A 15486-nucleotide genomic window follows, 5' to 3' on the forward strand; every position below is an offset into this window, starting at 1 on the left:
GGAAGCTTAAAATCAAGTTGGGGAGATGGATATTAAAGTGAACCATTTCAACTGGGCACATGAAGGGCAAAGGCTGAGGCTGAGCCAGGCTCCAATCCTGGCTCCCAGGCATCTAGAAGCTGTGCAGCCTTGGGCAAGTCACCACACCTCTCTGAGCCTCATCTCCAACGTCCAGAGTCGAGGCGAGCACTGGATGAGCTCATGACCTATGAGAAGTGCTGAGTGCTGTGCCTGGCAAGTAGTAGGTGCTCAGGAAATGATTGTGATTGTTATGGTGCTTGTAAGAGTCAGAATCATAGTTCTGTGGCTTTGAAACCAGCAGGAGACACCAAGCCCAAGAGGCAGGATGATACAAGGAGCTTTTCGGCATTCACTCTTTTCAGAATTCTTGGTATAGATCAGCCCAGTCAGAGGAGCTTGTGAAATTTACAGGAACTGCAAGAATCATTGCAGCAGCGACTACCCTCCACTTCTGGAAAATAAAGCCCTTGCAGTAAACACTGTCCATTCTCTGAAGGGTAGACCAGAACACTTACGGGAGCAAGATGCAAATAAGACTCAAGGTCAGGGCAGGAGAATTCTGGGCTGAGAAACTTCAACCTGAGCCTTTCTAACATCCCAAGCCTTTGCAAGGCTCCAAAGGGCAAAAATTCCAGGTGAGCTGGAAGCCCCCGGGCTGACGTTCCTCATGGTGCCAGTTGGATAAAGTTCAAACTCCTTGGCTCTGCACAGGCCCATCACGGGATGCTCCTCCCTACTCATGTCCTGCTTCAGCAAGAAAGGACAGAGTGCTGTTCCCCGATAAGCCCCGCAGTTGCCCACTGCTGTGAACTTCCTGCATGGAATGCCCTTCCTTGCCTCCAACTGCTGGGGGACTCCTACTCTCTACAGCCCAGGGAGCACACTCTCCTTACTCATAACTCTCTGAGAGCACTTAGCACCCTGGACAGCAGGAGGTTGTGCCAGCTTTGCCCATCTCCACTCTTAAGACTGAGGAAGGTCTGGCGCTGAGGGAGGGCTGGGACTGAGGGAGGGCTGGGGCTGAGGGAGGACTGGGGCTGAGGGAGGGCTGGGACTGTGGGAGGGCTGGGGCTGAGGGATGGCTGGGGCTGAGGGAGGGCTGGGGCTGAGGGAGGGCTGGGACTGTGGGAGGGCTGGGGCTGAGGGAGGGCTGGGGCTGAGGGAGGGCTGGGGCTAAGGAAGGACTGGGGCTGTGGAAGGTCTGGGACTGTGGGAGGGCTGGGACTGTAGGAGGGCTGTGACTGTGGGAGGGCTGTGACTGAGGGAGGGCTGGGGCTGAGGGAGGGCTGGGGTTGAGGAAGGGTTGCGACTGAGGGAGGGCTGTGACTGAGGGAGGGCTGGGGCTGAGGGAGGGCTGGGGCTGTGGAAGGTCTGGGACTGTGGGAGGGTTGGAAGGTCTGGGACTGTGGGAGGGCTGGGAATGTGGGAGAGCTGTGACTGAGGGAGGGCTGGGGCTGAGGAAGGGTTGCGACTGAGGGAGGGCTGTGACTGAGGGAGGGCTGGGGTTGAGGAAGGGCCGGGGTTGAGGAAGGGTTGCGACTGAGGGAGGGCTGTGACTGAGGGAGGGCTGGGGTTGAGGAAGGGCTGGGGTTGAGGAAGGGTTGCAACTGAGGGAGGGCTGTGACTGAGGGAGGGCTGGGGCTGTGGAAGGTTTGGGACTGTGGGAGGGCTGGGACTGAGGGAGGGCTGGGACTGAGGAAGGGCTGAGACTGAGGGAGGGCTGGGACTGAGGAAGGGTTGAGACTGAGGGAGGGCTGCGACTGAGGGAGGGCTGGGACCACACTAGGTTTACCTACTTCTTCCCAGGGCCAAAACTGGCACAATGTAAGTGTTCAATGAATGTATAAAGAAAGAGAGGGAAAAAGAGAGAGAGGAGAGAGGGAGGGAGAGAGGTACCAAGGGAAAGAATGGGAGAGAGAGAGGTGGAGAGGAGGGGGGAAGTAAACGAGGACGGACAAATCCTTGAATCCAGATAATATAAAGGTACCAAGATACCAAGTGTCAATGTCCTCATCTATAAAAATGGAAAAACAGCGCTCACCTCTTCGAGTTGTTACAGACTAAATGCAATACTGAGTGAGAGCTCCTAGCACACAGGAAGCCCACTTGCCCGCCCTCCCTTCTTCCCCTCCTTCACAGAACAGAGCAGATCACAAATGGCACTGCAAGGTGACACCTGCTGTGGAGAAAAATAAGGCAGAGGAAGAGGGGCTGAAGAGTAGGAGAGGAGGGAATGCTAGGATTTTGAACAGGGCTGACTGTCAGGGAAGTCCCTGTGAAAAGGTAACATTTGAGCAAAGAGATGAGGGCCTCAGCCAAGAGGACCTCCAGGAGGAGGGTATCCCAGCAGGAGGGCATGGCCAGGGCAAAGGACTGGAGGTGGGGGTATTGTTATAAAATGCTGCATGGGGCCAGGCACGGTGGCTCACACCTGTAATCTCAACATTGTGGGAGGACGAGGCAGGTGGATCACCTGAGGTTGGGAGTTCGACACCAGCCTGGCCAACATGGTGAAACCCTGTCTCTACTAAAAACACAAAAATGAGCCAGGCACACATCTGTAATCCCAGATACTCAGGAGGCTGAGGCAGGAGAATCGCTTGAACCACGGAGGTGGAGGTTGCAGTGAGCCAAGATTGCACCACTGCACTCCAGCCGAGGTGACAGAATAAGACTCTGTCATACAATACAATACAATACAATACAATACAAAACAAAATAAAATAAAATATAAAATAAAATACAATAAAATAGTAAATAAAATAAAATAAAATAAAATAAAATAAAATAAAATAAAATGCTGTATGGCACAGACAGCATGTTTGACATTTGGATCAAGGAACAAGGAAGGTGGTGGAGCATCCCTCACCCTCCCTCCCTCTCTCATTTCCCTAAATCACATCGCTCTCATCTGCTCTTAAACCTGGAGCTTCCCAAACACACACATGGATTAGGCACACAAAGTGTTAGGTTTTCTCCAACCCTGCAGGGTGGAAGATAAGTCAAAGCTCCAGGGGAGACGAAGGGGGCAGGAGACCAGGGCTGAGGTCTGCCCAGCTCAACTAGCTCCTGGGTTCCCACACAGTCCCCACTGTACTCTGCTCTCCTTTATTTTGTTTTTAAACACTGATTGGGCACTGACCGTCTACATGCAAGATCCTTCGGTGAGTGCATTAATAAATATGATCTCCAAAGGTGAATACCAAGGACTTCAAATATTTTGCTCCCATTGGAGGAGTGGGGGGGACATTATCCACTGCCAGTATCCCATTTTTCAGATGGGGAAACTGAGGTTCAAAGGGAAGTGACCCTGGGGCACAAAGCCAGCAGTGCTGGGAGTCAAACCCAGGCAGTCCAGACTCAATGTCACTTCCTAGGTTCCCTTTCTTGCCCCCACATATTCTACATATCTCCCATGGTAACAACTTGGCGGCAAGTTTGGCTCTGGGAACTGCTATTGTTCAGATGTTTTCATGATAAATAACATGTCAGTACTCTGTTGGTGAGGCCTGGGGGTAAGGATAGGAAAAGCAGGGTGCTGCTTTTCAAAACAAAAACCAAAGAAATGCAGGTAAGGGATTTGTTTGAGCAACTTATCCTGCAAAAGCCTGCTTGATATGGAAGTCCAGGTGTTAAGACCGGTCTGAGGTCAGACAGACTTGGGTTGGGTCTTGGTTCTGCTGCCCACCAGCTGTGTGACTTTGGGTAACTCGATAAACCTCTCTGAACCCATACATGATAGCCGCGGCTAGAATTTATGTCATTATTATTGTATAGTGTTACTATGAGATTCTTTCAAACTCTGCCCTCAAAGGGCCTTCTAACTAGTAATAACTTGACTCTCTGCACAGGTAATTTCCTGAGCACGTAACTGAGTTTTAAAGAGAACTGCATTCGTACAGGCACATGTGCACACTCATGCATACTACCACTGACGAAAGATGGTATTCAAGATTAATCCAGCTTGGGTTTTTTTTTTTTCTTTTATTTTTTTCTTTTAGAGATAGGGCCGTGCTCTGTCACCCAGGCTGGAGTATAGCGGCGTGGTCACAGCTCACTGCAGTCTTGAACTTCTGGGCTCAAGTCATCCTCCCACCTCAGCCTCCTGAGTAGCTGAGACTGCAGGTGCCTGCCACCATATGCAGCTAGTTTTTAATTTTTTTTTTTTGTAGATATGGGATCTCATTATGTTGCCCAGGCTGGTCTCAAACTCCTGACCTCAAGTGATCTGCCCGCTTCGGCCTCCCAAAATGCTGGGATCACAGGCGTGAGCTACCGTGCCCGGCCTCTAGCTTGGGTTTTCCATTGGGTGCCTTGGAGCCAGCAAGGACCTTGTTTTGGGGACACCGAATCTGAGGCCCAGAGAAGGGGAAGTAACCTGCACAGGTGACAAAGTCAGAGGTGGCCATGTTCAAAGGAAACCTGGAGGAAGCACACGTTGGGGATCACCAGGCCCTGTCTTCCCCAATCCCAAATGTTCCTACACCATGTCCCTAGGGCAATAGCAGTCAGACAGGGCCACGCTGTGGGCTTGGGGGAACCACCATCATCCTCATGGCCCACAGGCAGGTCCTCTGAGGGATGAAAACAGTCCCAGGTGACCTCTCAGCTCTCCCAACTCCCTCCAACTTTCCTACACCGTTGATGCTGCTATTTCAGAGGCTTTTTAACTCAACCCACCCCCACTGGGGAAAAGAGCCGGTGGTATTTTTTGTTCTTCCTCCAGCTCCCTATTTATAGAATGTTGACAGGCGAGAGATGGTTTTCAGCAATAATTAGGGAACCCACGCTGGGCCCCAGGCCTCAGGTGGGCTGGCCCTGTGGCTGTCAGGTAGCTCTGGGGACCTCAGGGATCCACCATCCCCAAACGGAAAGGACTCCGAACAGCACCTGGACCAAGATGTGCATGGCCCAGGGGAATTAAAAGTAGCTTAGTAAAGGACTCTAAGAGCAAAAGGGCATTTCCTCCTGAATTTAGAAGTCACAGACCTCCGATGGCGGACACACGCCTTACTTCTTTGTTCTCTCTTGGAAACATCATATAACATCCAGTCACACCAGACCCCTGAAAAGGGATGGGTTAATTAACAGTGAATGGGGCTTGTCTGGGGATTCCCAGGAGAAGGAGGTCCAGGGTGGGAACCCCTGGTGTAGACAGGCTTGAATCCTAAGTGCCTCCCTTTCTATGCCTGGCAGTGGGGCCCTGGGCAAGTCCCTTTGTCTCACCGGGCCTCAGTTTCTTCACCTATACAATGGGGATAAGAAACAAACACTTCACTCAGTTGTAAAGCCTGCACAAATATTTGTCCAGGGTTTGTTGAGTCTGATTCGCCTCCCATGTGAGCCCATGAGACTCCGAAGGGTATTCCAGCCCAAAGTCCACACTCTGTTTTGTTAAATCATACAGCTACTTCATGAGTTTGTTCTGTGGCCTCAGTGAGAAAATGTCACTTACTGAACTGGGCCCTATGGAAAGGCAGTGAGGTCCTGAACCCCCAGAGAGCTGGGAACCAGGAGGTCACATTCCCCATCACAGGAGCATCGGGGGAGCCAGGTCTATCTGCAGACCACTGGAGTCTGTTACCCAGAGTCAGTGGGGATTAGTCCAGCGAGTGGGTGAAGCATAGTGGGCTACTTGGAGGAGGAGGCATGTGAACTGGACCTCAGAAGATAGGGACAGTGCCAAGAGGTAAAGATAAGGGACAAAGACCATTCAGCACACGGTGAAGGTAGAAAAACTTGAAGCATTTTAAAAACTAGGCAATACCAGTTAAAAAAGGGAAGGGGGAGGAGAAAGAGAGAGAAAGACTGTGAGAACACATGTGTTTCTTACACACAAATCAAACACTTTCACAACAAAGCCCCTGAACAATCCTATGACATTGGTACTATTATCATTCTCATTTTTTTTTTAGTTAATTTTTGTGGTAGAGATGGGGTCTTGCTATGTTGCCCAGGCTGGTCTCGAACTCCTGTACTCATGGGATCCTCCCACCTCAGCTTCCCAAAGTGCTTGGATTACAGACATGAGCCACCACACCCGGTCTATCATTCTCATTTTATAGACAAGGAAACAAAGGTTCAGAGAGGTTACTTCACTTGCCCAAGGTCACACAGCACATAAATGGCAGAAAAAGGATCAACTTGGTCCAGTCTAATCTTAAGCCCAGGTTTCTAGACTCCTAGGCTATTCAGGGCCCTCAGGGCTTGTGGTGAGGGGTGGGGAGCCTCGTTCACCTGCCTTGACATCATGTACAGGGAAAATGGGGCAGAGGACAGTTAGGGGCATGTGATGGTGGCTAAGGTCTAGTTGGCCACTGGGCTCAGGAACCACATCTTTCAGATGAGAAGCTGGAACCAGATGAGTGGAGACCAGCGTTTCACATTTCACAGCCCATGACAATTTATAGAAAGGAAGGAAGGGAGGAGAGAAGGAAGGAAAGACAGACCCTGCACTGCGAGCTTTTCGCAGCAATGTTTTCATTTTATATGAATTCATTTCAAAAAGGACATTTGGACATGTTAACACCCTTAAATAATGATAAACACCATTTCAGAACAAAAGGCAGTTGCTTTCTGACACATCTGCCATGTGCTCAGTCTGCTCAACCCTGTGCTGCCGCAGACTCCTCCCCAGACCCCCGAGAGTGGGGGCCCACACATTCCATCTGTTTCCTTCCTAACCCTTTGGGAGTTCTCGTGTGTCTGCTGGTTTTCTTGTTTCAAGGCCTTCTTCCCCTGGCCAACTGGCAACTCCCTGGAGGGAAGGTGAATGTCACTCACCACTGTCTCCTTGGCACCTTGGCCAGTGCCCGGGACAGGGGAGAGCCTGAAAAATACCTTAGGAAATAGATGTGGGAAAAGGGTGAAGGGCTCGTGAAAAGATCACAGCACTTCACCATCCTGCATTTAGAAGCCCAGGTGTCTCTACCAAGGAGTCCTCCCACTGGAGAGTTCTGAGTTTGAGAACGGAAGCGCAGCTAGGGCCTGCCTTTGAAGGGCCAGTCCCCACTTATTTCCCAGGTAAGGCACAGGAGCACCTTGGGGTTCATCCACCTGGTTTATTTTTTTATTATTATTATTTTTTTGAGATAGAGTCTTGCTCTGTTGCCCAGGCAGTGGCGCGATCTCAGCTCACTGCAACCTCCGCCTCCTGGGTTCAAGTAATTCTCCTGTCTCAGCCTCCCGAGTAGCTGAGACTACAGAAGCCTGCCACCACACCTGGCCAATTTTTGTATTTTTAGTAGAGATGGGGTTTCACCATATCAGTCAGGCTGGTCTCAAACTCCTAACCTCAGGCAACCCACCCGCCTCGGCCTCCCAAAGTGCTGGGATTCCAGGCGTGAGCCACCGCACCTGGTCCATCCATCTGGTTTAAGGGAAGCACACATGGACAACATCCCACTCGCCTCAGCCCCTGTGGACCCAAAAAAAACATTTCAAACCAGACCCTCCGGCCAAGATGGCAGCTGGAACCAGTTCAGGGGGATGGTGCCAAGAAATCCTGGTGACCATGGAATTGTTGGGGAAGAGCAAGTGCTGTGACTCTACTGTGGCCTCCAGCATCTTATTTATGGCTGAGAGGACTCTGAGAAGAGATCGGATTCTGCAACTTCTGGGCAAGTTGTGCACACTGCTATTTTCCCCTTCTCATGTAACTCAGTATCGGCGCCATCTCAGTGAGCAGAACATTCCTACGAATTAAGAGTATCAACCGCGATGGATTTCCTGTTGCTAGGCAACCAGAGGCTGCCGCTAAAGTAAACAGTTCCCCCGACCCCTAGGATGCTAGTGTGGAATTGCAGGGATTGCAGAGGTTAAGGGTCTGCTGCAGAAGTGCCTGATGAGGAATTGGCAGCTCATGAATTCTTAATCTCTGAACAAGCAACCATTTTGGCTTACAAGATGCTTCCCAGGGATTCACCCCATCCCATCTCTCCTCATTTTCCCTGTCAGGTAAAGGTTATATAGCATTATCCTTAAAGACTGGGAAACTTGAGGCATGGACAGACATAGAAGCTTGACCAAGGTCACGGAGCTCACACATCACCGAGCCAGGGTTCCAAACCACATCTACTGAATGCCACACTTTGGAAGATGCCAGACAGGCTCATGAACTTATGGTCTAAGTCAGAACCTCTGGACCTTGGCTTCAGGAAGCTGGGAAAGGAACATCCCGTGATGCATCCATCACCTCTTTAAATAAAAGGTGGGGACATGTGTAGGCCTGGATTGGCTGTTCCCAGAAGGTAGGGGAGGGTAGTTAGAAAAGAGATATGTCACCCCCAAACCCTGGTGATTAGGGGTTTTTCCCCTGATTATAGAAGTTATACATTTTTCACTACAAAATGTAAATATAGATCTAGATATAAAGATACATATATTAACAATAAAAAATTATAAAGAAAAAATGAAAATCACTCACAATATCACCACTGAAGAGAATCACTGTTAGAATGTGGGTGAATTTACTTCCTGCCCATTCTTTGATCCTTGTTTTATAAAGCTAGGATAAAAACACAGGGGTAATTTGGCAGGGTGATTACACGCTTAACGTCTGGTTCTCCCAGTAGGCTGAGGAGCTCCTCTGAGCCCAGTCTTACCTGTTTTATGGTCTTATGAGGGCCAGAGGTTCTGAGACGTGAGGGCCTTGTAGGAAGTTCCACAGCAAGTCCCAGGAAAAGCCTGAAAGAGAACTCTACTCTTTCAACTCCCCCTCACTTCTCCTTCCCATATATTTTTGACCAATGACCTGACCAGGAGCTGGAATAACCGTTCATGATGACAGTGACCACATATGAAATGCACTCTTTGAGGTAGGGACAAGTTCTCATACCATGCCTCTGCTCAAGAACCACCTATGGATGCCTGTTATAAACAGAGTAAGTTCCAATGCCCTCACTGCGTCCTATGGGGCCCTCACCCACTGCTCCCTGTTCCCCACTTCTCCAGCATCGACCCTCATGGATCACTGCATGTGGCTGACAGACTCCAAGGTACCCCTCCCAGGATCCCCGCCTCCTGGTGTTCATACCCTTGTGTGAGCCCCTCCCCTTGGGTGCAGGCAGAGACTTGCTTTCATCCAACAGAATTTGGCAAAGGGGATGGGATGTTATTCCCCTGCTGCATCACATTATAGAAGACCCTGCCTTGCTAGCAGGCTCACTCTGGAGATGCTCCTTGCTGGCTTAATGAAGCAAATGGCCACAAGAAAGCCCATGTGGCAAGAAACTGCAGACAGCCTCTAGGCTGGACTCCAGCTGACAGCCAGCAAGCAGCCAGGGCCCTCAGTCCTCCACCCCAAGGAACTGAATTCTGCCAACAACCCCAGTGAGGTTGGAAGCAGATTCTCCCGTCGAGCCTCCAGTTGAGAATGCGGCCCACCCAATACCTGGATTGCAGCCTTGTGAGACTCTATGCAGAGGACCCCCCTCAACTGGGCCTGGATTCCTGACTGATAAAAACTGTAAGAGATTTATATTATTTTAAACCACTAAGTTTGTGATCATTTGTTATGCAGCAGGACTAATCAATGCGCTGCCACCACACCATTTCTCAGCCTCACTCGCTGCCACCCGGCCACAAAGACCCCCATGTGCTTTCTGAAGTAAGCCGAGCACAGCACACTCCGTCCTTAGGCCTTCACACTTGTTGTTCCCACTTCTGGCATGTTTTTCCTTCCCCCAGATATCTACACAGCTCTGGGCTTCATTTCATTCTTCTGCTTCTATGTTCTCTCCTCAAAGATGGCTTCCCTAAACTCTCGCATAAAGTATACATGTCCCCCCAAACCCATACCTACCTCCCCAGCTTCACTTTGCTTTTCTTCACAGCACTCACCACCCCTGATATTAGACTGCTTTTGCTGTTGATTATAACTTTCCTTCCCAACTCCAACTAGAAAGTAAATGGTCTGTTCTCTGATGAATCCCCAGCACATAGTAGGCATGCAACAAGCATCTGCCGAGGAGATAGATGGTATCATTAAATCCTTACCACATCTTTAACAACTGGATGGAAGGGGAAACTAAAGCTTAGAGAGGCCACGTGATTTACTCAAGGTCACACAGCAAGTAGGTGGCAAAGTCCAGATTCAAGGTCAAGTCTGCTGGACCCCACCTTTGCACCATACAGCCTCCCTCCACTTCCTAAGGCCTCCTCTGTAACCAGGGAGGCCTGCTTCTGATTCGGGACTCCTCGCAAGAGAAGGCAGCCTGCCAAGCCTGCATCTTCCTGCAGCCTTCCCAGGGTGAGCCCCATCAGGGGGGCCTCGGCTCCCCCTTCCTACTATGTAATTGCCTCTCTGAGAACCCCAGGCAACGGGCATTTCTTCTATAAATAGCTTCCAAGCAGCATCCCCAGAATTCCCAACTGAGAAAAGATGAGCACAGATGCCCAGGAGGCCCATTACGACATTGCCTAAAACCCATATTAATTGTTCCTCCACTGCTTCTCAGTTGGGGTCTGGGGGTGGTGTGCAATGGTTGGTGCTTCTCTCTGCTTAAGCGCTGAAGTTGCTTTTTTCCCTTTCCCTCAGAGGGAAGACGAGGAAGGGGGTGGGATTCCCAAGCACCCAAAGACAAAACATCTCCCTGAGATCTCTGGAAGCCTCCTAGGTCATGGAAGTACCTGGCACATGGCAGACACTCAATAAATGTTGCCCACCTGGAGAAGCGCAGGCACCAAGAGCTGCTCAGCAACACTTCGGTGGGTTGAAGAGATATAGGCCTGGACGTCTTTAAAGAACTCTGAATTTTTTTGAAGAACTCTAGTATTTGAAGGTTGGTATTTGTTTTTTACCATTGTAGGTTCCGGTCCATCTCTAGGATGAACCAACAGATGAATAAATAAGTGAACATATCAAAATCAGAGATGGTGCTGTACATGAGAACAGGTGAGTGTTCAACTCGGGGATCCTTAATCAATCTAAACAAAAGGAGCAGAGTTAATCCAAAAGGGTGGCTCATGCTTCAAAGAAGGAGAAAATGGACTTGGGCAGACTTATTTCTACAAATGAATTGATAAATATCATGTTAAGACTGTGTCAGGCAGACCACACTGCAAGGCACACACATCCAAAGTCACTCCCTACAGAAGGATTATATACCCCTCTCGGATTCAGGTACGGTCATGTGACTTGCCCTAGCCAATGAAATGCAAGCAAAAAGTGATGTCACTCATTTCCAGGCAGAAACTTTAAGAGCCATGATTAGCCATGATCTCTTTCCATCAGCCATGCAGCTGGCTGTTCCCCCAGGCAACCTATTCCATCAACCTAGGCCACCCAGAGTAAAGATGACATGGAACACAGACATAGCCAATGACAGTGGGCATTTAGAATGCTCAAAAAATAAAAAACAAGACCTATTTTTCTGTTTTAAGCCACTGAAGCTTTGAGAGCCATTTGTCACTGCAGCACAACCTAGCTGATCCCGACAGATACAGAGGCAAACAATTTTTAGACAAGTATAAGAAAAATGAGTCATTGTACATTGAATATCTACTGCAGGACAGCCATTCACTTGGCATATTTAAGTGGAGGAACTTTTGAGATAAACAGGCCTCGGTTCTAATTCCAGCTCTGCCACTCTTTGGCTGTGTGACATGTTAGACATGTTAGGCCGAAGTCACTTAACCTCTCTGGGCCTCAATCTCCTCCACTGTAAACTGTTTACTTACTGGAAACTTTCCCAGCTGCAGGCAGGTACTGGCAGGAAGACAAACTCTCCCAGAAAGGGTTGGGCAACTTTTATTTTGCTTTGAAGGAAAATTACTTGATGAGGACACAATGGTAAATAACAGTGATTGAGCAAAAAGTGAAAAATACACTTAAAGAAGTTGGTAAACTGTGCCTCACTCGATTCCTCAGCACATGTCCAGTTACCTAATGATCAGGGACAGCTTTGAAAATTAGGCAGGTATACAAAAGTGCCTCTTTAAGAAACGAGATTAATCTCAAATGTTCTTGTTTACCACCTGTTTTTTAACCTCAATTACTGGCCATTATGTAATTCTCCCAAACGGAGGGAAACAAAGGACAGTTTTCATGAATAATAACCATTCCATGATTCCATGACACTTTCCTAAATTTAGTCTCTGACCTTTACAGAGAGGTGTTACCACAGGCCTGGTAACATAGGACAGATCATTCGGACTGTGGGATTTGGTGACTGTTATTCCTGTTCTTGCTGACATCATGTCCTCCTGTTCCCTGATTGAAAAAAAAAAAAGTAATAATTTCATGTTGGAAACACAAAGGGTTACCCTTTGGAAAAGAGCAAAGATGAAAGTAAAAAGTAACACTCCCTTGCTCATGGCAGACATCAATAATTAATTACAGAACTGAGCTTAGATAATCTCAGAGAATCCCTAACACTGCACCCCAGGCAGCCACTCCCAGTCATTTGGAGTTAGCAGATGTAAGGAAAGCTACTTGGTACCCTGCTATAGGCTCACCAGCTGGTTATCTTTGATCAGAATAATAGGATTACAGAGCTGAAAGGTATTTGCATCTAGAGCGCCCAGCCTCTGCTTGCTTAACCTCACTGTTTCACATTCCCTAACACCTGAAGTATCCCTATCACTCTGAATGCCTCAAAAATGTACCCTTTTAATGGGACACTTACTACTCGTCTAACCCCAACTAAGGAAAAATTTCTCTTAGGTTTTTTTTTTTTTTTTTTTTTTTTGTTGTTGTTGTTGTTGTTTTTGAGACGGAGTCTCAATCTGTTGCCCAGGCTGGAGTGCAGTGGCGCCATCTCGGCTCACTGCAAGCTCCGCCTCCCGGCTTCCCGCCATTCTCCTGCCTCAGCCTCCCGAGTAGCTGAGACTACAGGCGCCCACAACCGCGCCCGGCTAATTTTTTGTAATTATTAGTAGAGACGGGGTTTCACCGTGGTCTCGATCTCCTGACCTTGTGATCCGCCTGCCTCGGCCTCCCAAAGTGCTGGGATTACAGGCGTGAGCCACCGCGCCCGGCTTCTCTTAGGTTTTTAAAGGAAAAACCATTATTGGTTTAAGTTCTGCCTTGAGAGGCATGATAGGCTACATTCACCTACCCCAGGGATCCTCTCAAAAGTCTACAGCTCTGCCCCAAGCTCCATCTCTGCCAGGATACACAGACAAGCATTTTTGGCTATAATCAGAATACACACGAAATGCTGACATGCAAAAGAGGCTCAGAAACCTGGGAGACCATGTCCCTGTGGTACAAATGGGACAATGGAGGCAAAAACAGGGGCAGGATTTTCTGGGTACTGCCACAGAAATCCCAGGCTTCCTGACTCATGGTTTAGGGCTGTTTGCATGATGCCAAGCTCTGAATTCACATTATCCCTTCTCCCCTTTGAGAACATAATCAGGAATGCCAGAGTCTGGTTCAGTGTAGAAAAAATCATGAGCTCAGAATCAGACAGACCTGGGTGCAAACTCTGATGCTTACTGGCTGTGTGATCTGGGTGAAGCCCCTTGATGTCTCTGAGCCTTGATTTCTTCATCTGAAAAGCAAGGATCCTAATGCTGATTGTGTGTGTGTCTGTATGACAGAGAAAGAGGAGGGGACATTTAAAACCAAGAATGAAATGAAAGATATATAAAAGGCACATGAAGTAGGGTAGATACCTAAGGAACATGAGCTCCCTCCCTGTCTTCCTCCTCTAAATAGGGCCAGGGAAGTTTCCTACTCAGAGCTCAAGTTAGCTGCAGAGTACACAACTCTGGGACAGGTTGTGCTCCTGGTCTCAAGTGCAAGCCCTAGTTCAAATTCTGATTCTGTAGCCTGCCAGCTGTGTGACCTTAGGCAAGCCATTTCATCTTCCTGAGCCTCAGTTCCCACAACTGTAAAGCAGGATGATAATACCTACCTCACAGGGTGGCTGCAAAGATGAAAAGCATCAGCATCAAAGGACTTGAAGCATTTAGCACAGTGCCCTGGGCACATAGTAAATGCTCAATGCACGTCAGCCATCACTACTGTGATGATGCTGTCATGACGCGGCTGCTGTCTGACTTTGCAGTGAACTGGAAATGCGGTACCAAAGAGGACAGCCCAGGAGGATGCGCTCTCCCTGTCCTTTTCCGGAGCTGACACCCACCAGACGGCCACGTGAGGAGCAGAATCACCTTGTTTTTGTAGCTGCCATTTTATTATAATAACATCTAACAGGCCATATTTCCCCAATTAAGAGGCGTTAATTAGTCATACGTCTGACTTCAATTCTTTAGACTTTGAGAGTGGGAAGGAAATTTCGGAAGTGTGAATGCAGAGGGAAGAACAAACAGCCAATGCTACACAAAGAAACACATAAAAATCCCAAAATCAGCCAGGCGCAGTGGCTCACACCTGTAATCCCAGCACTTTGGGAGGCCGAGGCGGGCAGATCACGAGGTCAGGAGATTGAGACCATCCTGGCTAACACGGTGAAACCCCTGTCTCTACTAAAAATACAAAAAATTAGCCGGGCGTGGTGGTGGGCGACTGTAGTTCCAGGTACTCAGGAGGCTGAGGCAGGAGAATGGTGTGAACCCAGGAGGCGGAGCTTGCAGTGAGCCGAGATCACACCAATGCACTCCAGCCTGGGCAACAGAGTAAGACTCAGTCTCAAAAAAAAACAAAAAAACAAAAAAAAACTCCCCAAATCCATGCAGGGAAAGCCACTGGCACTAACAGCCCAAAGTGCAGGCTAGCCCTCAAATCCTTGTGAATATAAATGAAATGAGATGGGGCAGGGATAGGGACTGTCACAAACACATGCCTGATTGTAATGTTACGTCAACCCTTTGGCAACTCAATGAATCTCCCCAGAGCTCAGTGGTCACCCCTAGAAAATGGAATGCATGTGTGATGTTTAGGATAACTGCTAACATGTATAGAGTATTTGTTACGTGACACGGTGCTAAGTGCTTTACCTGTATTATCTCACTTAATCTTTATATCAGGTCTGCCCGTATATTATTATCCCCAATTTACCTAAGAAGAAACTGAGGTTCAGAGAAGTTAAGGAGGTTACCCCAGGTTACAGAGCTGGCAAGTGGTGGGCCTGGGATTTAAATTCTGGTCTGTCTCAATCTGAGCCTTGAAACCACTAGGCCTCCCAGCTTTGCAAAGCTGCAGAGTGGCAGCATGGCTAGGCTCCCGCTCTCCTGAGCCGCCTCCGCTCTCTGGGCTGGAGGCAGCAGGGTTATCTGAGCTTTATTGCTCATTTCACAACCCCAACCTGGATGACAGAACAGACAACATGACTTCTACTTCGGTCTGTGCAAGTCAGAGACATTTAACTACTATTTCCAAGGTCACTGTGGGGATGCTTTTGTTTGACAAATTGATAAATGCAAAAAATAAAATGCCAGTACTTTTAAAAACAATAATGAAAAAAACCTTATGCATCATATGCCTATAAAAGGTTTGGGAGAATCAGATTTTGGGTACACACACACACACACACACACACACAAAACACACACACA

The 15486-nt window shown here is 48.6% G+C and overlaps 1 protein-coding gene across 8 annotated transcripts in view; it reads right to left on the reverse strand.

The window, feature by feature from the left end:
• Positions 1 to 15486, reverse strand: part of LOC105495698 (KIAA1671 ortholog) — a 248906-nt gene that overhangs the window by 43439 nt on the left and 189981 nt on the right. For 3 of the 8 annotated variants that reach the window (XM_071080292.1, XM_071080294.1, XM_071080293.1), the window contains one exon: positions 8447 to 8527. The exons of 3 other annotated variants lie outside the window; for them this stretch is intronic. In XM_071080292.1, the coding sequence (XP_070936393.1) occupies positions 8447 to 8527 (81 nt within the window). 2 more of the 8 variants (XM_071080295.1, XM_071080296.1) reach the window with 2 other exon arrangements.

Source organism: Macaca nemestrina, chromosome 15 (assembly GCF_043159975.1).
Source record: "Macaca nemestrina isolate mMacNem1 chromosome 15, mMacNem.hap1, whole genome shotgun sequence".
Lineage (NCBI taxonomy): Eukaryota > Metazoa > Chordata > Mammalia > Primates > Cercopithecidae > Macaca > Macaca nemestrina.